A 16,115-nucleotide genomic window follows, 5' to 3' on the forward strand; every position below is an offset into this window, starting at 1 on the left:
TTAATGAAACATTTTATTTAAACCAATACAAGCACCATGCTTAGCAAAAAAAAAGAAGATTTGGTTTAAACATGCAATGTGAACGAGCAGAGACTGAACAGCATGTGGAAGTTGTACTGGTTACTGGTATTTTCATGGAACTGCCAAATCCTCAAACCTGGCCATGAACCTTTTACAACACTGATTTGGGACCATGGAACAAACACCCTGAGCCCCCTCCCACATCCCACCACGGCTCCGTTTCACAGTCACCACATGTTGTATCAAAAATGTGAAATGTATTTATTTTTGGAGCACACTGAAGTGAGGAATTGAGTTTTCTTGCTTGTGCCTGTTTGAGTCAGACCCATCACCAGTTTAATGTTGTTTCTGGACCAGCTGTTTTACAGTTAAAGATACAAAAATGGAATCCTGGTACAAATGCATAAGATGCTCCTTTGGAGAAGTGAAAAAGGTGTCAACACCTGCATTATTGCCTCCTTTGACAGATCAGAACATGATACCAGGAATACACTTAAACCATCAAATACCAGCATTTACATTTTTTTGATAAAAATATTCAAACACTACAAGTCCCTTTCATGGGCTGACATGCAAACTCATGCTTTAATTCAGCTTACCATCAATGAATAGGACTACAGGAGCTGTATCCCAGCCATCCAGTCTGTATTTAAAGCAAACCTGATTAATTGTGGCAGAAATCTTCCTTGGAGAGACCTTTAACTCCAGGCCAAGGATTTTAAGGCCGACTTACCAACTCCTGAAAAATAGGAGCTCCCAATGGAAAATGCTGACTCTCAGACCTTTAGCTACAAAGGCTCCCACATAATTTACATTGTCCTTTAGATCCCTCTTTAGAGGTCTGAAAATGCCAGATAAATGTGTGATAACTGGGGAACATACTGGCCTGAACACGGGCACATCTGTGTCCCACTGAGCTCTGGGGGGGCAGCAGCACAGAACACACAGTTCTGCAGATAAGGTGGGGAAAGGATGTTATGGAAACAAGTGGTATTGGTGCAGGAAAGATCTGGACAGAGTTAATGTCTTTGTTTAGTCAGGTATTAGCACTGTCTGTATCCCAAGAGGCCAGGACAATGAGCAGCAGACACTGCACTAAAAGCAAGGAGCCCAGGGAGAAGCCTGAAGAGCAAACACCCCCTGCACTCACATGCTCTGAGTGCCAGCAGAGCTTGCACAGCTCAGGGAGGGAGGGCAGAGCAGCTGCCAGGCAGGGCTGGTTGGAGAACAACACTGGTGGGCTGAGCAGCATCAGCATCACCTCGGGAGAAACTGGGTTTAACCCCCCTCAGGGTCTGCTTTCCTTCTGCAAGGCTTGAGGGGCAGCACCCAAGGCAGAAAGGGCTGCAGTGGAGGCACAAGAACACGTGGAGTGGAAGAACTTGGCTGAAGATGCAGCTGACAGGAGCAGGATTTTCTTGGCAGAAGGTGGAGCAATCCAGATATAAAAAGTGAAATTGAGCCATGTGAGTGCAGCAGCAACTCCCTTCCCTCCTGGGACAGCCCCTGGTACAGTTATTTCTGAGCAGACCTGTGCAGGCAGCAGTTGGCTGCTGGCAGCCCACCAGTGTACAAAGTACAACAAAGATGATTAATCCAGTTTTCCCCACTGCAGATCAAGCTGAACTTTCCAAGCATCAGCTTCCCTCTCACCCACGCTGTACTCTGACATGCCTCACCTCCAGCACAACCCCAAAAACACCCAAGATTCCTGCTCTTTCCACACTGATGCTTGGAATGGCACTATCCCTTAAGCCAAAGTCTTGTTTATAGAATGTTTGTCACAAAAGACATTGTTTTTATTGATCTGCAGTACAGAATGATCAAGCAACAGTTTCATAATCAACATTTTTTCATCCAGGGAAATGAAATTGTTTTTCCAGTTCACTACATTAACACAGGAATTTAATTACAAGCATTTCTTTCCCGCACCGAAAGATCGATTTAATTGGATCATTCCAACATGTATTTTGAAAAGCTCCTCTCAAGTCAGATTTATACACAAATAAATGAGCAGTAACATCAAACTAAGAAGAGATTTACCAACACTGAGGACCTTTGCAAAGGAATTCCTTGTGATCTTGCAGGAATTAGTGTTTTAACACTAACACAGGGTATGTTTACAAACAAAAAACAACCCTTCTTTCAGCAAAGGTTTCACAGCATGAAATACTGGCCTCCAGAGTGAACACTGCATTCCTCCCCAGCCAGCAGAGGGGTGGGGGCAGCTGTATTTGAGGTGTGTTATCAACAGGAAGCTGCTCTTACGCAGACACTTGTTCAGCAGCACAACAAACACAAGACAGTGAGAGGCTGTCCCATGAGTGCTCCTTCTGCCACCTGTCCCACATCACACTACTCTATTCAGTATAAAACAGACCTGTAAAAAGACTGGTCATTTATAAAAGTTAAATACTATTTTCACATTAGAAGATCTGCTGTTTCAAAGAGATGAACCGTTAAGTAGATGAGAATCAAATGATCACTGATGCAAAAGCTTCATCTGGAATGTAATTTTGACCAACAAGCGGTTAAGAAAGTCAGAGATTGTAATTAAAGTACTCAAAAGCTACGTGTGGCCAACTTTTATAGCAAAAGAGATATAAATCATTCATTCCCATGAAAAGCTTGAACCTCCTGACTCCTACAAATGGAGCAGATGATTGGAATTTCAAAGAAAATGAGGTTGGCTTTTTGCTTTAACAGATGTCAACTGCAGCACGAGGCACTAGGAACAAACGTTACTTGGATTCTTTAACAAAGTTTTTACCAAATTTGTTAAGAAGTGGCAGTGTAAAATTCTCAAGTCCTTTTAAAGCTAACAAATGAAAGGCACACAGTATTACCAGGTGTTCAGATAACAGGAAATGAGCAGAGGTAAAACTTCTCAACAGCGTCAGAAGTTAGAGATGCAAGGAGGAATCTGGTACGAGAGGAACCAGAGTGGTAGTTCAGCCCTTAGTTAGTTATCAGCTACTTCCTGTGAGACTGTATGAGCAGGAGAACTGGACAGTCAAAAAGCTGGGCCCTGAAATTTAGAAAGATTGACTCAGGCAACTGAGGAATTACTGGAGTGACAAAAACTAGTTCCAAGAATCTGAGACAGTTCACATGGACTCAGTGGAAAGATCAATGGATGGATTTGTTGTACAAGGATTTTGTCTTTTTCATACCAAACGATTCCAGGGGGTATTTTTCAAAATTGAGAAGACATTACATCAAAAAATCTGCAAAGTGACAGTACACAAATCCTGCATATAAATGGCTAATGTGTGTCACCAGGACGCGTTTGTAGCTCAGAGTGAGCGTCAGCTCCAAATGGTGTTTGCACAGAGTTATAAACCCAGAACTGAACTATTGTAGTTACAGAAATATTAGTCACAAGAGTGCAAAAGGAGTCCCTGCAGAGGAGTAATCCCTTTGAGCAGGTACAAACAAGGAAACACCTGCAAAGATTTGTTACTTCAAGGAGACAGACCTGCTATTCTTTGCACAAACTCTGCACAAGAGAGACACTGCAGGAGACAGCTGTGAATACAGTGCATTGCTGGGGTGTAAAGTATCCATGTCTGGTTCCAGTATCACCAGGGTGGGACACAAATACTCAGCACAGAGGTTTTCCTCAGTGGAAGAAGCCCAGTTTCTCACGCAGCCACTCCTCAGTGAGGTCTTCTGTATTTCTGATTTCAAACACCTAAACAAAAGGCACTGCATCAGTTCCCAAGGGGATGGCACTGGGAAGGGATGAGAACACAAACATCACCTTTCCACACACACTGTCTGAGCTGCAATAACCAGTCACCCCCAAAAGGCTCCTGAAAGGATCAGATCAGTGGAAAATACACAAGACCAAGTGGCAACGAACAACATTAACCTGAGCAAGAATCCTGTAATTCCTGTTCCAAGGCTTCACTCTTCTCCTCATTAATATGAGAAAAGCACATGGAGAACATTTTAAAATGAGCCTGGAATGGCACCATCTCACATCCATTATCTCAGCCAGATGGTCCATTTGAAGAATACAAATCAATTTACTCTCTGGGCTGATTTAAGACACAACTATTCTTTCCTTGGACTAAAACAAACCCAAAATAGCCACTTTTACCTGTAAGAAACAATCCTGGGATACCTCGAAACAAAATTGTACAAAAACCAAACCAAAAAATCATAGAATTCCAGAATGGTTTGGGTTGGAAGGGACCTTAAAGCTCATCTCATCCCACCCCCTGCCATGGGCAGGGACACCTCCCACCAGCCCAGGTTGCTCCAAGCCCTGTCCAGCCTGGCCTTGGATACTTCAGGGATGGGGCAGACCCAGCTCCTCTGGGCAACCCCCCAAAACAACCTCAAACCCACCAACCCAAAGCTTTGTTAAGTCTTAAACAAACCTTGAGCCTCGAAGCAGAAAACAAGATCAAAGACACCAATATACTCTTGACATTTCATGTGGGCAAGTAACTGGTTGTGGTTTGGGTTTTTAAAAGCATTGAAGAGAAGCTGTGTTAGTTCTGCACTGCTCACTGGAGCCCAGGAGATGCCCAGTGACAGATCATCTTGTCCAAAGAGCCAGGGAAGGAATTTTACAAATCCACAGACCTTCAAATTGGAGGAACCCCAAAATTCAGTGTTATGAGAACAGAACAGCTTAAGAGAAGCCAAGCTGATATGCAAAAGTCACTGAAAGAATGAGAGAACTCAGCTGAGTCACATGTAGAAATTACACCAGGAGGAAGTCACAGCATGAGCTAAAATGAAACACAGCTCAGCAAGTGGCAACAGAGCACATCAGAAGAGCAAACAAGCAACCCCAACAGGAGACAGGCTGCCTGCTCCAGCTTCAGAAGGAAGATGATCAGGGACCTCAATATCCACTCCTGGGCTTGCATTCAAAAGCCTTTCAGACTGAATTTCTCCCATTTCAGTGGTGACAGGAACTCAACTGAGCTATTCCTCAGCCCTTCACCTCCTTCTCATCAACCCTTCTTCTTCACTTTCTGAAAACTGTCTTCCTGCTTTCTATCACAGCTCTCAGGCCTCCAAGATGCAGTTTCACAGACCTAAAAAAGCCTCTTTGGGGCTGAGCTGCTGTTTCCACCATCTTACCTTCTGCTTCTTCCATTGACTCCTGTCAACCTGAGGTCTAATTTAAAACAGAGAGGTCTTTTCTTACAAAGTACAGCTGGAAAAGGTAGAGGTTCAAGGCCAGGTTGGACGGGGCTTGGAGCGGCCTGGGATAGCGGAAGGTGTCCCAGTTCAAGGCAGAGGATGGAACTGTATGATCTCTAAGGTCCCTTCCAACCCCAAACAGGCTGTGATTCTGTGATTCAGAGTTCTCTCTCTGGCCCAACAGACATTTTTTTGGGATGTTGAAGGGCTCAGCAGGATAAGGAACACCTGCAGGGAACGCTGCTGTTGGGGAGTAGTGAGGTCATTTCACATGGGATGAAGTGACAGCTGACTCTGTTAAGCTTTACTGCTTGAAGCTGAAACTTTAACAACTCTGGATGCCAATTAAGCAGAGATTTCAACGATCTCCAAAATGAGGAACAGGTGACATTTGTCTTCTAAAACACACACACACCTAGGCCTGGTGAATGCAGTGATTCCTTCTGCTCTCAGTGCTGGAGGAACCAAGCACAGAAGGAATTGTTCAGCACTTGGCACATGTTCCTTGTTCTGCAGGCTGTGCAGCAAGCACACAGCCCCAGAAACCAGCCAGACTGATCTGCTTTGCACCACACTGAGTCCTCAGTCTGTCCTTCCCATCAATAAATTCATTCCCAAAAGCAAAGCCAGCCAGGCTACCAATGGGTATTTTCATTTAGAGAACACTGTTCTTCCTGTACCTTAAACCACCAGAGATCCCCTCACACTCCTCCTTCAGTCTTCCTAAACCAGATTCTGTTCACTGTAACCACAAAGTCTCACAAAACCCTTCCTGCCATGGGTTCCAGCGAGACACAAAACAACCTGCAGTGAAGGGGGGACAGTTATTTCAATATTCAGCTGTACCTTGGTGAGTTCAGCTGTCTGTACAAGCTTATTCTTGCTGCCAGCATACATCATCTGCTGCTCAGGCTTACACCCTGCAGTTATGGGGGGAAAAAAGAGGGTTTGATTAGTTATTGTGACTGCAACACTTCAAAAATAAGAATTTTTTAAATTCCAAACTGAAAGTTGAAGACATTCATAGGTAGAATTCTCAGGTAACTACAGGAGAGTGTGCTCACTAGTTGCTAAACTCTTTTACACACCTCGTTACTCTGGCTCTGAGCAACGAAGGGTAAAACAATGCAATCAGTTTATCTTCTTCCAGAGGATAACAAGGATAATCCAGTAATGCCAGCAAGCTACACTATGACAGTACAGAACACAGATGGAAGACTCAGGAGCAACTGAGCTCTGTAAGCCCAAACCAAGTCACAGGTTATTCAGCTTCCATGAAAATCACACATTTCACTGCCCAGGCAGGCTCATGTTGCAGGTTACTGTGACACAAGCAGAGGACACAACTGCTCCATACAAACTTGGGATGATCCAGGATGACACTCTGTTTCTCCTGGAACTTTCACCAGCACTTCAACCTGCCCAGTGTGGGTTAGGGAGCCCTTCTTTCTTTCCATTCACCCACAGCTGTGACAGCCCTTTAGCCCATCACATCACAGCCCTGTTTGGAGGCATCCTCTGCTGCTGCCCTTTGCATCCAGGCCCAGGGAAACCTTCCTCTCAAATCCCATCCTAACCCTCTTACAGGGTGCTGTTCCTCTCATGGATAGAATGAAAGGAATAGGAATCTGAGGTCCTCAGAAATAAATGGGTTCCCATGTCCTGCTGAGAGGGGAGTTTCTTCTCCCCAGTCACTGATATCTACAAATAGCAAGACAGGCAGGTGAATAGAATCCCTTGGGAACAGAGGGGCTGGAGCAGGTCCAGAGAAGAGCAACGAGGCTGGAGAAGTGACTGGAGCACAAGTGCTGTGGGGAGAGGCTGAGGGAGCTGGGGGTGTTTAGCCTGGAGAAGAGGAGGCTCAGGGGTGACCTCAGCACTGTCTGGAACTCCCTGAAGGGAAGTTCTGGCCAGGTGGGGGTTGGTCTCTTCTCCCAGGCACTCAGCAATAGGACAAGGGGGCACGATGGGCTCAAGCTCTGCCAGGGGAAATTTCAGTTGGAGAGCAAAAAAAAATCTTTCCAGAGAGAGTGCTCAGGCATTGGAATGGGCTGCCCAGAGAGAGGGTGGATTCCCCAATCCCTGGAGGTTTTTAAGGTGAGCTTGGCCATGGCACTGAGTGCCATGATCTGGTAAAGGGACTGGAGTTGAACCAAGGGTTGGACTTGATGATCTCAGAGGTCTTTTCCAACCCAATCCATTCTATGATTCTGTGAGAGGTGGTATCTTCCAGGCCTTTCGTCGCTCACTTCCTTAGCCTTACATGGTCATATTTTGAGGATTCTCCAGGAGAGGGTGACAGGAAAGAGGCTAAATTCAGTTAAACCCACATGAGTAGATGCAGAATGCTCCAGGCCTGTCCTTTAGAGAAGGGTGTTGCCAAGCACAGGCACATTTAGGAAGACAGACCTTCTGGCCCTCCCAGCAGGAAACCAACACTCCTGCTCAGCCTTCAGAAATGGCAAAGAGAGAATCTCTTCTATCATACACCCTCAGTGCCCTAAATGTGAACCTCAAAGGCAGGAAAACCTCACTGAGAGTGTTAAGCACTCAATTTAATCTCCCATAGCAAAGACTATTCCCAAATTTACACCACACAGTAGCCACCAATCACAGTGTTCACTCACCAACTGGACTGGAGAAGATAAAGCACAATGGGTAAGAAACTCTTCCATCTTCATGCTGGTACTTGTAACTATACACAATAAATGTTTTTTCTGAGGTTAAAGAAACTAAGAAACCAATGATTAGGATATAATCCTTGATCTTGATGCAGGCACAAGTAACTGCTGCACCTCAGAAGGTGCTTTAATTTGGTAATAAACGTCTCAGTGTTCTGTTTTCACTTCCATATCTGACTCTCAGAACTGACCCCACCTCAGTGCAAGGGCTGTCTCTGTGTAATGTTTCACATCAGGCTAAAAACCACCCTCACATGACAAATATTCCTCTCCCAGCTTTGTAAAAAGACTTCCCACACCCACCACTGTGGTTTTGGCTGAATAAAAAGCCAATTCATTCTTTGCTGACCAAGCACTCTGTTGTTTCAGGTGTTTTGCTGAATCTGAACTGCAGTTTTAGCCAGGACTCCTGTTTTGGAGCTTCCCACTGCAGTGTGGGCATGAAAGGAAAGATTCAGCACAGCACATGGAACAGTGCCAGGCAGCCTTGGAGGCTGAAAGAGGCAGGTACTTTCTTCACTTATAACTTAAGTAACCCTTATTTTTCATTAGTTAAAGAATAATTTACTTGTTGTTCTTTTGTTCCTTTTTTTCTTTTCCAACACAGGGATTCCTCCCCAGAGCAATCCCAGAATCAGCAACTGCAGCAAAACAACAACAGCCACATCCTCACAAAGTACCACAACAGATCCTGAGTTACACAGACACACTTCTATATTTAGAAGTAGCCACAAACTGGTACGTTTTACTCACTTCTTTACATTACCAGCAGCGTGGCTGCACTTCCCCAAACATTATATAGTCTGAAAGGGAATAAAATCTCAGGAAAGGATTAAATGAGTCGTCGTTTCAACAAGTGGGACAACAGCTCAGTGCACCCCTACAACAGATCCCTGGGTTATCTCACAAATAAAATCAGAGTACAGCAAGAATTGGCCTAAAAAGGTGAAGTCGGAGGTTTTGAACAGCCTCCAGGAGTGAGTAAGACCAATCGGCAGCAGCATGAGAAGGATATCGAGGTTGTCTCTCAGGCAGCTCATCTTTTAGCTCATCAGGAGAAATACCCTGGTGACATTAAACACAAGCAATATTTGAGCAAATGATCCTGCACTGGAAGGTTAAAGCAGAACAATGGACAGTGAAACACCTGCAGGTGAGCTGATAATGACCTCCCAAATCACCAGAGCAGTTTAGGAAGACTTGTGTGCTGACAGACTCCTATGACTAAACACAGAATTAATGTTAGGATGAATAATCACCCCTGGTTTAGGCATAATGAGTTTAGCAAACAGTTTTGGCTCTGGTTGGCCATGTTGGCAGCCACCACACTCTGCTAACTCTAGTGCTGAACAGAAGTGAGCAAGCACACACCAAAAAGTATGTTAAAATCAGCTACATAAATTAAAAATTTGGGCATTTCAGTCCTCCCTCCTTCAGCAAACAAAAGGGAGCCCCCATTCTATTTAGACTTTACATTAACCTCTACATTCAAGGGAACAAGAGCTATGGTTGGTGCTCAGATCCCTGGGAAGGATTTAATTTTGCCCTATGGACCATTAGGAGACACCACACACTGGGCTGACCTTATTATGCCACCCATCAAATTTAGAGTCTGCAGGGGATTAGCAATCCTGCTTCTAATTGATGGCAGAGCAGCTCAGAGGCAAATGTGCAGATCTACGTGGAAACACAGCAGAAATCTCTTCAAAAAGCCAGCAGGTGCCAAAGAAGCTTCTTACACAGTTAAAACAGCTTTAAAAATAACTTTTTTTTTTTGGTGTGCAGTTAATTAGTCAACTCAATTGCTTCTGCATAGTTTCACTATTAATGGTGCTGTGCTGTACATGCAGAGTGACCATGCATTTAAATAAGCTCATGACCCAAATTAGATTAAGAGTTTGATAACAATTTGAAACTAAGGCAGTACCTTAGAGACAACAACACATTGCAGGCTGAAGATATTCTTATTTACAATTCATTTAACAAACCTCATGCTCCTCATCCAGCACCACCAACTGCTTATCCTTGTCGATTTTCACTATAAATCAAAACAGAACACAGATCAATGTTGTTTTCCATCGATTTATACAGTGGCTGCAGAAGCTTTTTAGCATTCAACAATTCCAGCCCTTGTGATTCTGTTTTGCTTCTTCAGAGCATCCTCCCATGACTTCCCAAAATCGTTTTACAAACAGTGGTAGACTCTGAGCCATAATTACACATAAATACTCTGCTAAGAGCAGATGGAATCCTGTACAAGAACAGCATTGCTTTAGTGTTAGAATTACAGGCAGAGCTGCAGCTCATACAACAAACACCCTCCTGGCTCACAGTTACCTGTTCCAGCAGAAATGTTACAGAGGGGGAAAAGAGGAGAGAGGATTTTCTGTCAGGTTGTGTCAGGCACGTTTGGAACTCACTTATAATGGCAGCATTGTTGGTCTCTTTGCGAAACCGGAATTTTCTGAGTTTCTCCACCAGGTCTTCGGCAACATCACAAACCACCAGAGATTCGCTCTGCAAAGAGGAAATGGCAGAGGGGAGGGAGAGATAAATCTTTCTAGAAAGTAAACCAGAAATCCCTGCGTCACACAAACCCTACTGAAGGGGGCCTGCCTGTCCAAAGTTTCAGAACAGCACATAAACCAGAAAAAACATGGATGAAACCATTAAAAAACCCAAACCAAAACACATTAAAGGAACATTTATCTGTTTAAATACCCTCCTCAAAGCCATGCAATTAACTAGAAATATTTCATTCACTCCTTCTGAACTGGGATTATTCTCACAGGTCTTACAAGTGAACTTTGGATTTCAGAAGCAGCTTTTGTACTTCTACACTCGGAGTTAAATTTTACACTTCATTTGCCAAGTCCTGAAATAAGGGAGCCCCTTGGAGTGGCAGTAAATGGAATAAAGTAATTTAAGCATTTAAAATAATGGGACCTGCTGTTAATATTTCAAAAGAACGTGGTGATTAAGGGTCACTGCTTCCTTTTACCCACAAAAATATTAATTGAATTTTTGAGATTTACCCCCAATGCATTTAAGACATTTGAACCAAAAAAAACAAGCAGCCTTTTCCCCCCAGTGCAGGCCAAGTTCTCAGCAGAGATGACATGTTAGTCATCAGACTGAAGATGAGGAAGGAAATCATTATTTCACAAGCAGCCATGCAGGTTATCTCCCCTTGCACATGCAAGTTCTGAACTGTACCAAGCCAACCACGGCCCCTTCCTGAGCCACATTTCATACACACAACCCCTGAATCCAAGAGGTCCATGGAGCTGGATAAGGAAGAGTTATTTAATATATGCAGCTTGTATTTTATTTGTAAACTCCCGAGGCATCAAGGATTTTTTGCCAAAATTATGGTGTTTCAAGGCTTCCTTAAAAAAATTCCTCAAATAAACAGACAGTGCAAGATCACCCATTAAATGCTAAAATAAAGTGCTTTTTCACTGAGACTGATCACTGCTCATAAATCAGAGGAAAGTTGCTGTTGAAGCTCCCAGTTGTCTTCCTGTGCTCACCATTATTTGTGAGATTTACTGCAAAAAACAGAGGGTGGCTCTGCCTCCCCCCTCCAACAGCCCAGGATTACTGTTGCTCCTGAAATGATCTTCATCTTGACCAAATTCTGGCACAAAGGCTCATCCCTTTGCATCCCCTGGACAGCTGGAGAGGAAAGCAGGCCCTGCTGTGACAGCACAGCTCGGGCACAGCGTGTGCAGCCTCCTCCTTCTCCCTACAGATTGTTCTTGGCTCCCTCCGATGCCCAAATGGATCCCTCTGATCCAAACAGTTGGACACGATGATCTCAGAGGACTTTTCCAATTCTGGGATTCTGTGAAATGTCACTAATAACCACTGTCACTAATTCAGGGGAAAAAAAATATTGAAAATTATTGAAATATTGAAAATTATTTTAAAAACAGCAAAATCCAGGACTGCATTTCACAGTTGAAGTCTTATTTTGTATAAAATGCCACTAATATCAACTCAGAAGGTCTCTGATAAAAAAACCCAACAGAATACAGGGCTGCATTTCAAAACTGGAGTTACATTTTGTATGAAATGCTCTTTTCCAAAGGAAGCCTTTCCCAATCCTCTGGACTCAGCAGTTTCTCCCAGCAGACAAGCCTTGTTGCTCTTGCTCCACCTGTGCAGCCACACAAACAAATCCCTGAGGGAATTTGAAGGAAAACACTTGGTACCATCAGATTCAGATTGTTTATTAGGGCTGAGCTGGATGACCAGGGCTTGGTTTAACAGAAACTGGGGGCAGCCAAGCCAGGACTGGTGCACAGACACGGGCACAGCTGCCAACACCACGGGGGGGAAGATGCTGCTCCGTGATCTCCCCGGGACTGGATCCCCCGCGGGGCACTCGCTCCCCTCACCATCTGACCAGCAAACTGGAATTTCCTACATGTGCTTCAAGAACGACTCTTTCCTTCTCTGCAGAGGCACAGACAGCAACCCAAGATCTGAGTAAATTTGCTTTGCCACTGTTCCTTCCACAGGAGGCTTTACCTCCCCAAACCTTCACTACAACCACCTCTTTCTTCTCCCATAAGCAGTTACAGAATCACAGAATCGATTGGGTTGGAAAAGACCTCTGAGATCATCAAGTCCAACCCTTGATCCAACCCCACTGCGATCACCAGCCCAGGGCACTCTGTGCCCTGGGCTGGTGATCGCAGTGGGGTTGGATCAAGACATGGTGGATTCTCACTCAGTGCCACATCCATAGAATCACAGAATCATAGAATGGATTGGGTTGGAAAAGACCTCCAAGATCATCAAGTCCAACCTTGGTCCAACTCCAGACCCTTTACCAGATCATGGCACTCAGTGCCACGGCCAAGCTCACCTTAAAAACCTCCAGGGATGGGGAATCCACCCCCTCTCTGGGCAGCGCATTCCAATGCCTGAGCACTCTCTCTGTAAAGAATTTTTTTTTGCTCTTCGACTTCAATTTGCCCTGGCAGAGCTTGAGCCCATCGTGCCCCCTTGTCCTATTGCTGAGTGCCTGGGAGAAGAGACCAACCCCCACCTGGCCAGAACTTCCCTTCAGGGAGTTCCAGACAGTGCTGAGGTCACCTCTGAGCCTCCTCTTCTCCAGTTCTGTATCCATTGCCCACCATTAATGCAAAGTACCCCCCAGCGTTGACCCACCGGCACCCACAGCGTTTATCCCTCAGCCCTTGCCCCAGCCCGCAGCCACAGCTCCAAACCCACCACCCGGCTGAATGAGTTCCGTGACCAACAATCAGCTGTTCCTTGGCTAATTAGCTGAAAACAGCACAGGACGCAGCGCCCGGCTCCGACCCAGCCACCAATCGCTTCACAGCCACATAACCAGCTCCTCAGCGCTCACATCACGCGTTCTCTCGTTGATTATCCTACTGTTCCTCAGAGAATCGCTTCCGAACAAGTCAATCCTGCATTGCCCCAGCGGGCGGACCCCCGCGGGCGGGTCCCCGCTCAGAGCTGGCTCAGGGTCTCTCCCCAGGGAGGGTTTCCCCACCAGCGATGGCTCAGGGTGCCCCTCTGGGCGAGTTTCCCCTCAGAACAGGCTCAGGGTCCCCTCCCGGGCAGGTTTCCCCTCAGAGCTGGCTCAGTGTCCCCTCCCGGGCAGGTTTCCCCTCAGAGCTGGCTCAGGGTCCCCTCCTAGGGAGGGTCTCCCCTCAGAACTGGCTCAGGGTCCGCCCTCGGGCGGGTTTCCCCTCAACGCTGCCTCAGGGTCCCCCCCACCCCGGGCGGGTCTCCCACTCAGAGATGGTTCACGGTCCCCTCCCGGGCGGATCTCCCCCTCAGAACTGGCTCAGGGTCAGCCCCCAGGAGGGTCTCCCCTCAGAACTGGCTCAGGCTTCCCCCCTCGATGTTTCCCCCCCTCACCATCGTGTCTGTCCTCCCGCTCCCGCCGCCGCCGCCGCCACCGCCTCCGAGCCGGGCTGCGCCCCCCGCCCCGCCCCACTGCGCCTGCGCGCGCTGGGCCCCGCCCCCTCCGCCCCACACCGACCAATCAGCGCCGCGAATTCCGCAGAGTGGGCGGGGCGGCGTCACGCGCCGACGGGTGACGGGGAAGGCCCCGCGGGGCGGGAAAAGGGGAGGTCACGTGACCACGCCCCGCCAAGCCCCGCCCCTCCCGTTGCCACGGCAACTCCCGCGCGGCCGCGGGCGCCATGTTGGCCTGAGGGGACAGCGCGGGCGCCACTTCGTGTGGCACCTCGTGTCCCTCTTTAAAGCGTGAAATCGAAGTGTATGAGGCAAATCGAAACTTGTGCTGTTTGTGGTACTTTTTGTGGGGAATAATTCTGTGAGTAAAGCGGGGTCTGGAGTGCAGAAGTGGCAAACGGGAGCAGCTGCTTCACACTCTGCTCTTCTATAGTGGGCTCTTGGTGCGGGACCGTCCTGGTGCTGGAGTGAGTATCTGCCATTTCTGGTGCTGCTGGGAGTTTAAACTGCTGTAGCAACAGAGGAAATGCCTTTTCAGTGATACAGTAATACTGAGAATTGAGAGTATCATAGCTTTGATCAGAGGGGAAGTACAGATGAAGCCTTTACATCTCAGTACAACCTCGTGTGAATTATACTAATGACTAACTCCAGGTTTACACGATAAATGTAGATTTTCACCAAGAGCTTCAGCAAACTCCACAGAAATGTGGGATTACTGAGCTGAAGTTGCTGATTCCACAAAATCATGGAATATCCTGAGCTGGAAGGGACCCACAGGGACCATCAATCCAGCTCCTGGCCCTGCACAAGAAACCCCCAGGAATCCCACCATGTGCCTGGGAGCCTGGTCCAAACACTCTCAGAACTCTGCCAGATGTCACCAGGGCTAAGCTGGCCCCACACTTGGTGTCAAAGAGGAAAACCAGAGGGGTCATTGTCACAGGAGATCCCTTCTGAGGGAAAGTGGTTCTTTACTCCTGCACAAGGCATGTCCCATCCAGCTTAGAGCACGAGATTCTTACACCTTGCTCTGGTGTTCAGGTACAACACGAGCTGACCAAAAACTACTGACACACACAATTAATATGAATTTGCAAAGCAGCTCAGATTGTACTTCAGAACTACCCATCTGCTTCTTTCTTGATCTAAAGCACCTGGAGTTGGTGTTGCTGCAGTTTCCTCATTAGAAATCACCCTCAGCACCTGCTCATCACTCCTGGGAAATGTCTCTTTGGAACCACAGTCCCCTCACAGTGCCAAGCACCAACAGAGATCCTGCCATGGAGAGGCCCCATCCTGCCACCAGGATATTCACCCTAAGGAATCCAGGGATGTCCCAAATGCCCCAGGAGCAGCCCCACTGGCCCAGAGGTTAACACCAAGGAATGTGATCCTGTGCCACAGCAGGGCATCTCCAGGAGCAAAGCATACATGGGCCAGATCACCCTGTTTGATGTTTCCCAAGGGCTCTGGGGGCTTCTACCTGCTCTGTGCAGGGAGCCCTGCGGGCCCATTCCCCGCTGGGGATGCTCTGGGTGTGTGTCAGGCATTGGTTGCCCACTCAGGGTCACTGAGCTGGGTGAGGACCAAGGATGGGGCTGGCCTGACTGTGACACCTCTGGTGACAGTGACATCGGGGGACGTGACACAATGGGGGCACCTATAAATGGCCGCAGCCCCACACAAGCCCTGCTCTCCCTCTCCTGAGAGCCATGGCTGGGGCAATATTCCTTGACTTGCTCATGCAGAGCCTCCTGCAGTTCCCGCAGGGGGTGGGCGATGGGCTGGATGAGGACACACATCTGCGAATGGAGCTGCGAGCCAAGCACCTGAGCCAGGAGATGACTCGACTGATGCAGGAACTGGAGCAGAGCCCCCTGGAGCGCAGTGTCCGTGCCTGGGGAGCCCTGCCCTGGGCTGCCCTGCAGCACTGGCACTGCTGGGCTCCTGCTGCACTCCTGCTCCTGGGGCTCTGCTGGGCACGCACAAGAGCCGTCAGACAGGCAGCAGCGGCCAGGAGGAGAGCCCATGAACAGGCTTGGAGGAGGAGGAGGGACTCCATCCAGACCATGCTGGTGTCTCACAAGAGATACAAGGACATGAAGGAGATGTGAAGGTTTATGGTGGGAATGAAGAGGAAAGCATCCACACTGCTGCAAAGCAGGAGGAGGAGCTCAGTGTTCAGAGCAAGACCTGCCATGGTGGCACAAGAGGCCTTTCCTGCAGCAGCTGCTTGGCCTCTTGGAGCACCTGAGCTGCTCCTTGGGCAAGAAACAGCCT

The 16,115-nt window shown here is 47.4% G+C and overlaps 1 protein-coding gene across 1 annotated transcript; it reads right to left on the reverse strand.

Annotated features, from left to right (window-relative positions):
• GMFB (glia maturation factor beta) lies at positions 1 to 13,841 on the reverse strand. The gene is made up of 7 exons (XM_071557240.1): positions 13,773 to 13,841; positions 10,289 to 10,385; positions 9,857 to 9,906; positions 8,882 to 8,933; positions 7,815 to 7,895; positions 6,034 to 6,107; positions 1 to 3,715 (listed from the first exon to the last, which is right to left on the reverse strand). Exons 1-7 carry the CDS (start codon positions 13,773 to 13,775, stop codon positions 3,644 to 3,646), a joined length of 429 nt encoding a protein of 142 aa, XP_071413341.1. The 5' UTR covers positions 13,776 to 13,841; the 3' UTR covers positions 1 to 3,643.
• Between the last annotated feature and the right edge of the window lie 2,274 nt (positions 13,842 to 16,115).

This window comes from Pithys albifrons, chromosome 6 (assembly GCF_047495875.1).
Source record: "Pithys albifrons albifrons isolate INPA30051 chromosome 6, PitAlb_v1, whole genome shotgun sequence".
NCBI lineage: Eukaryota > Metazoa > Chordata > Aves > Passeriformes > Thamnophilidae > Pithys > Pithys albifrons.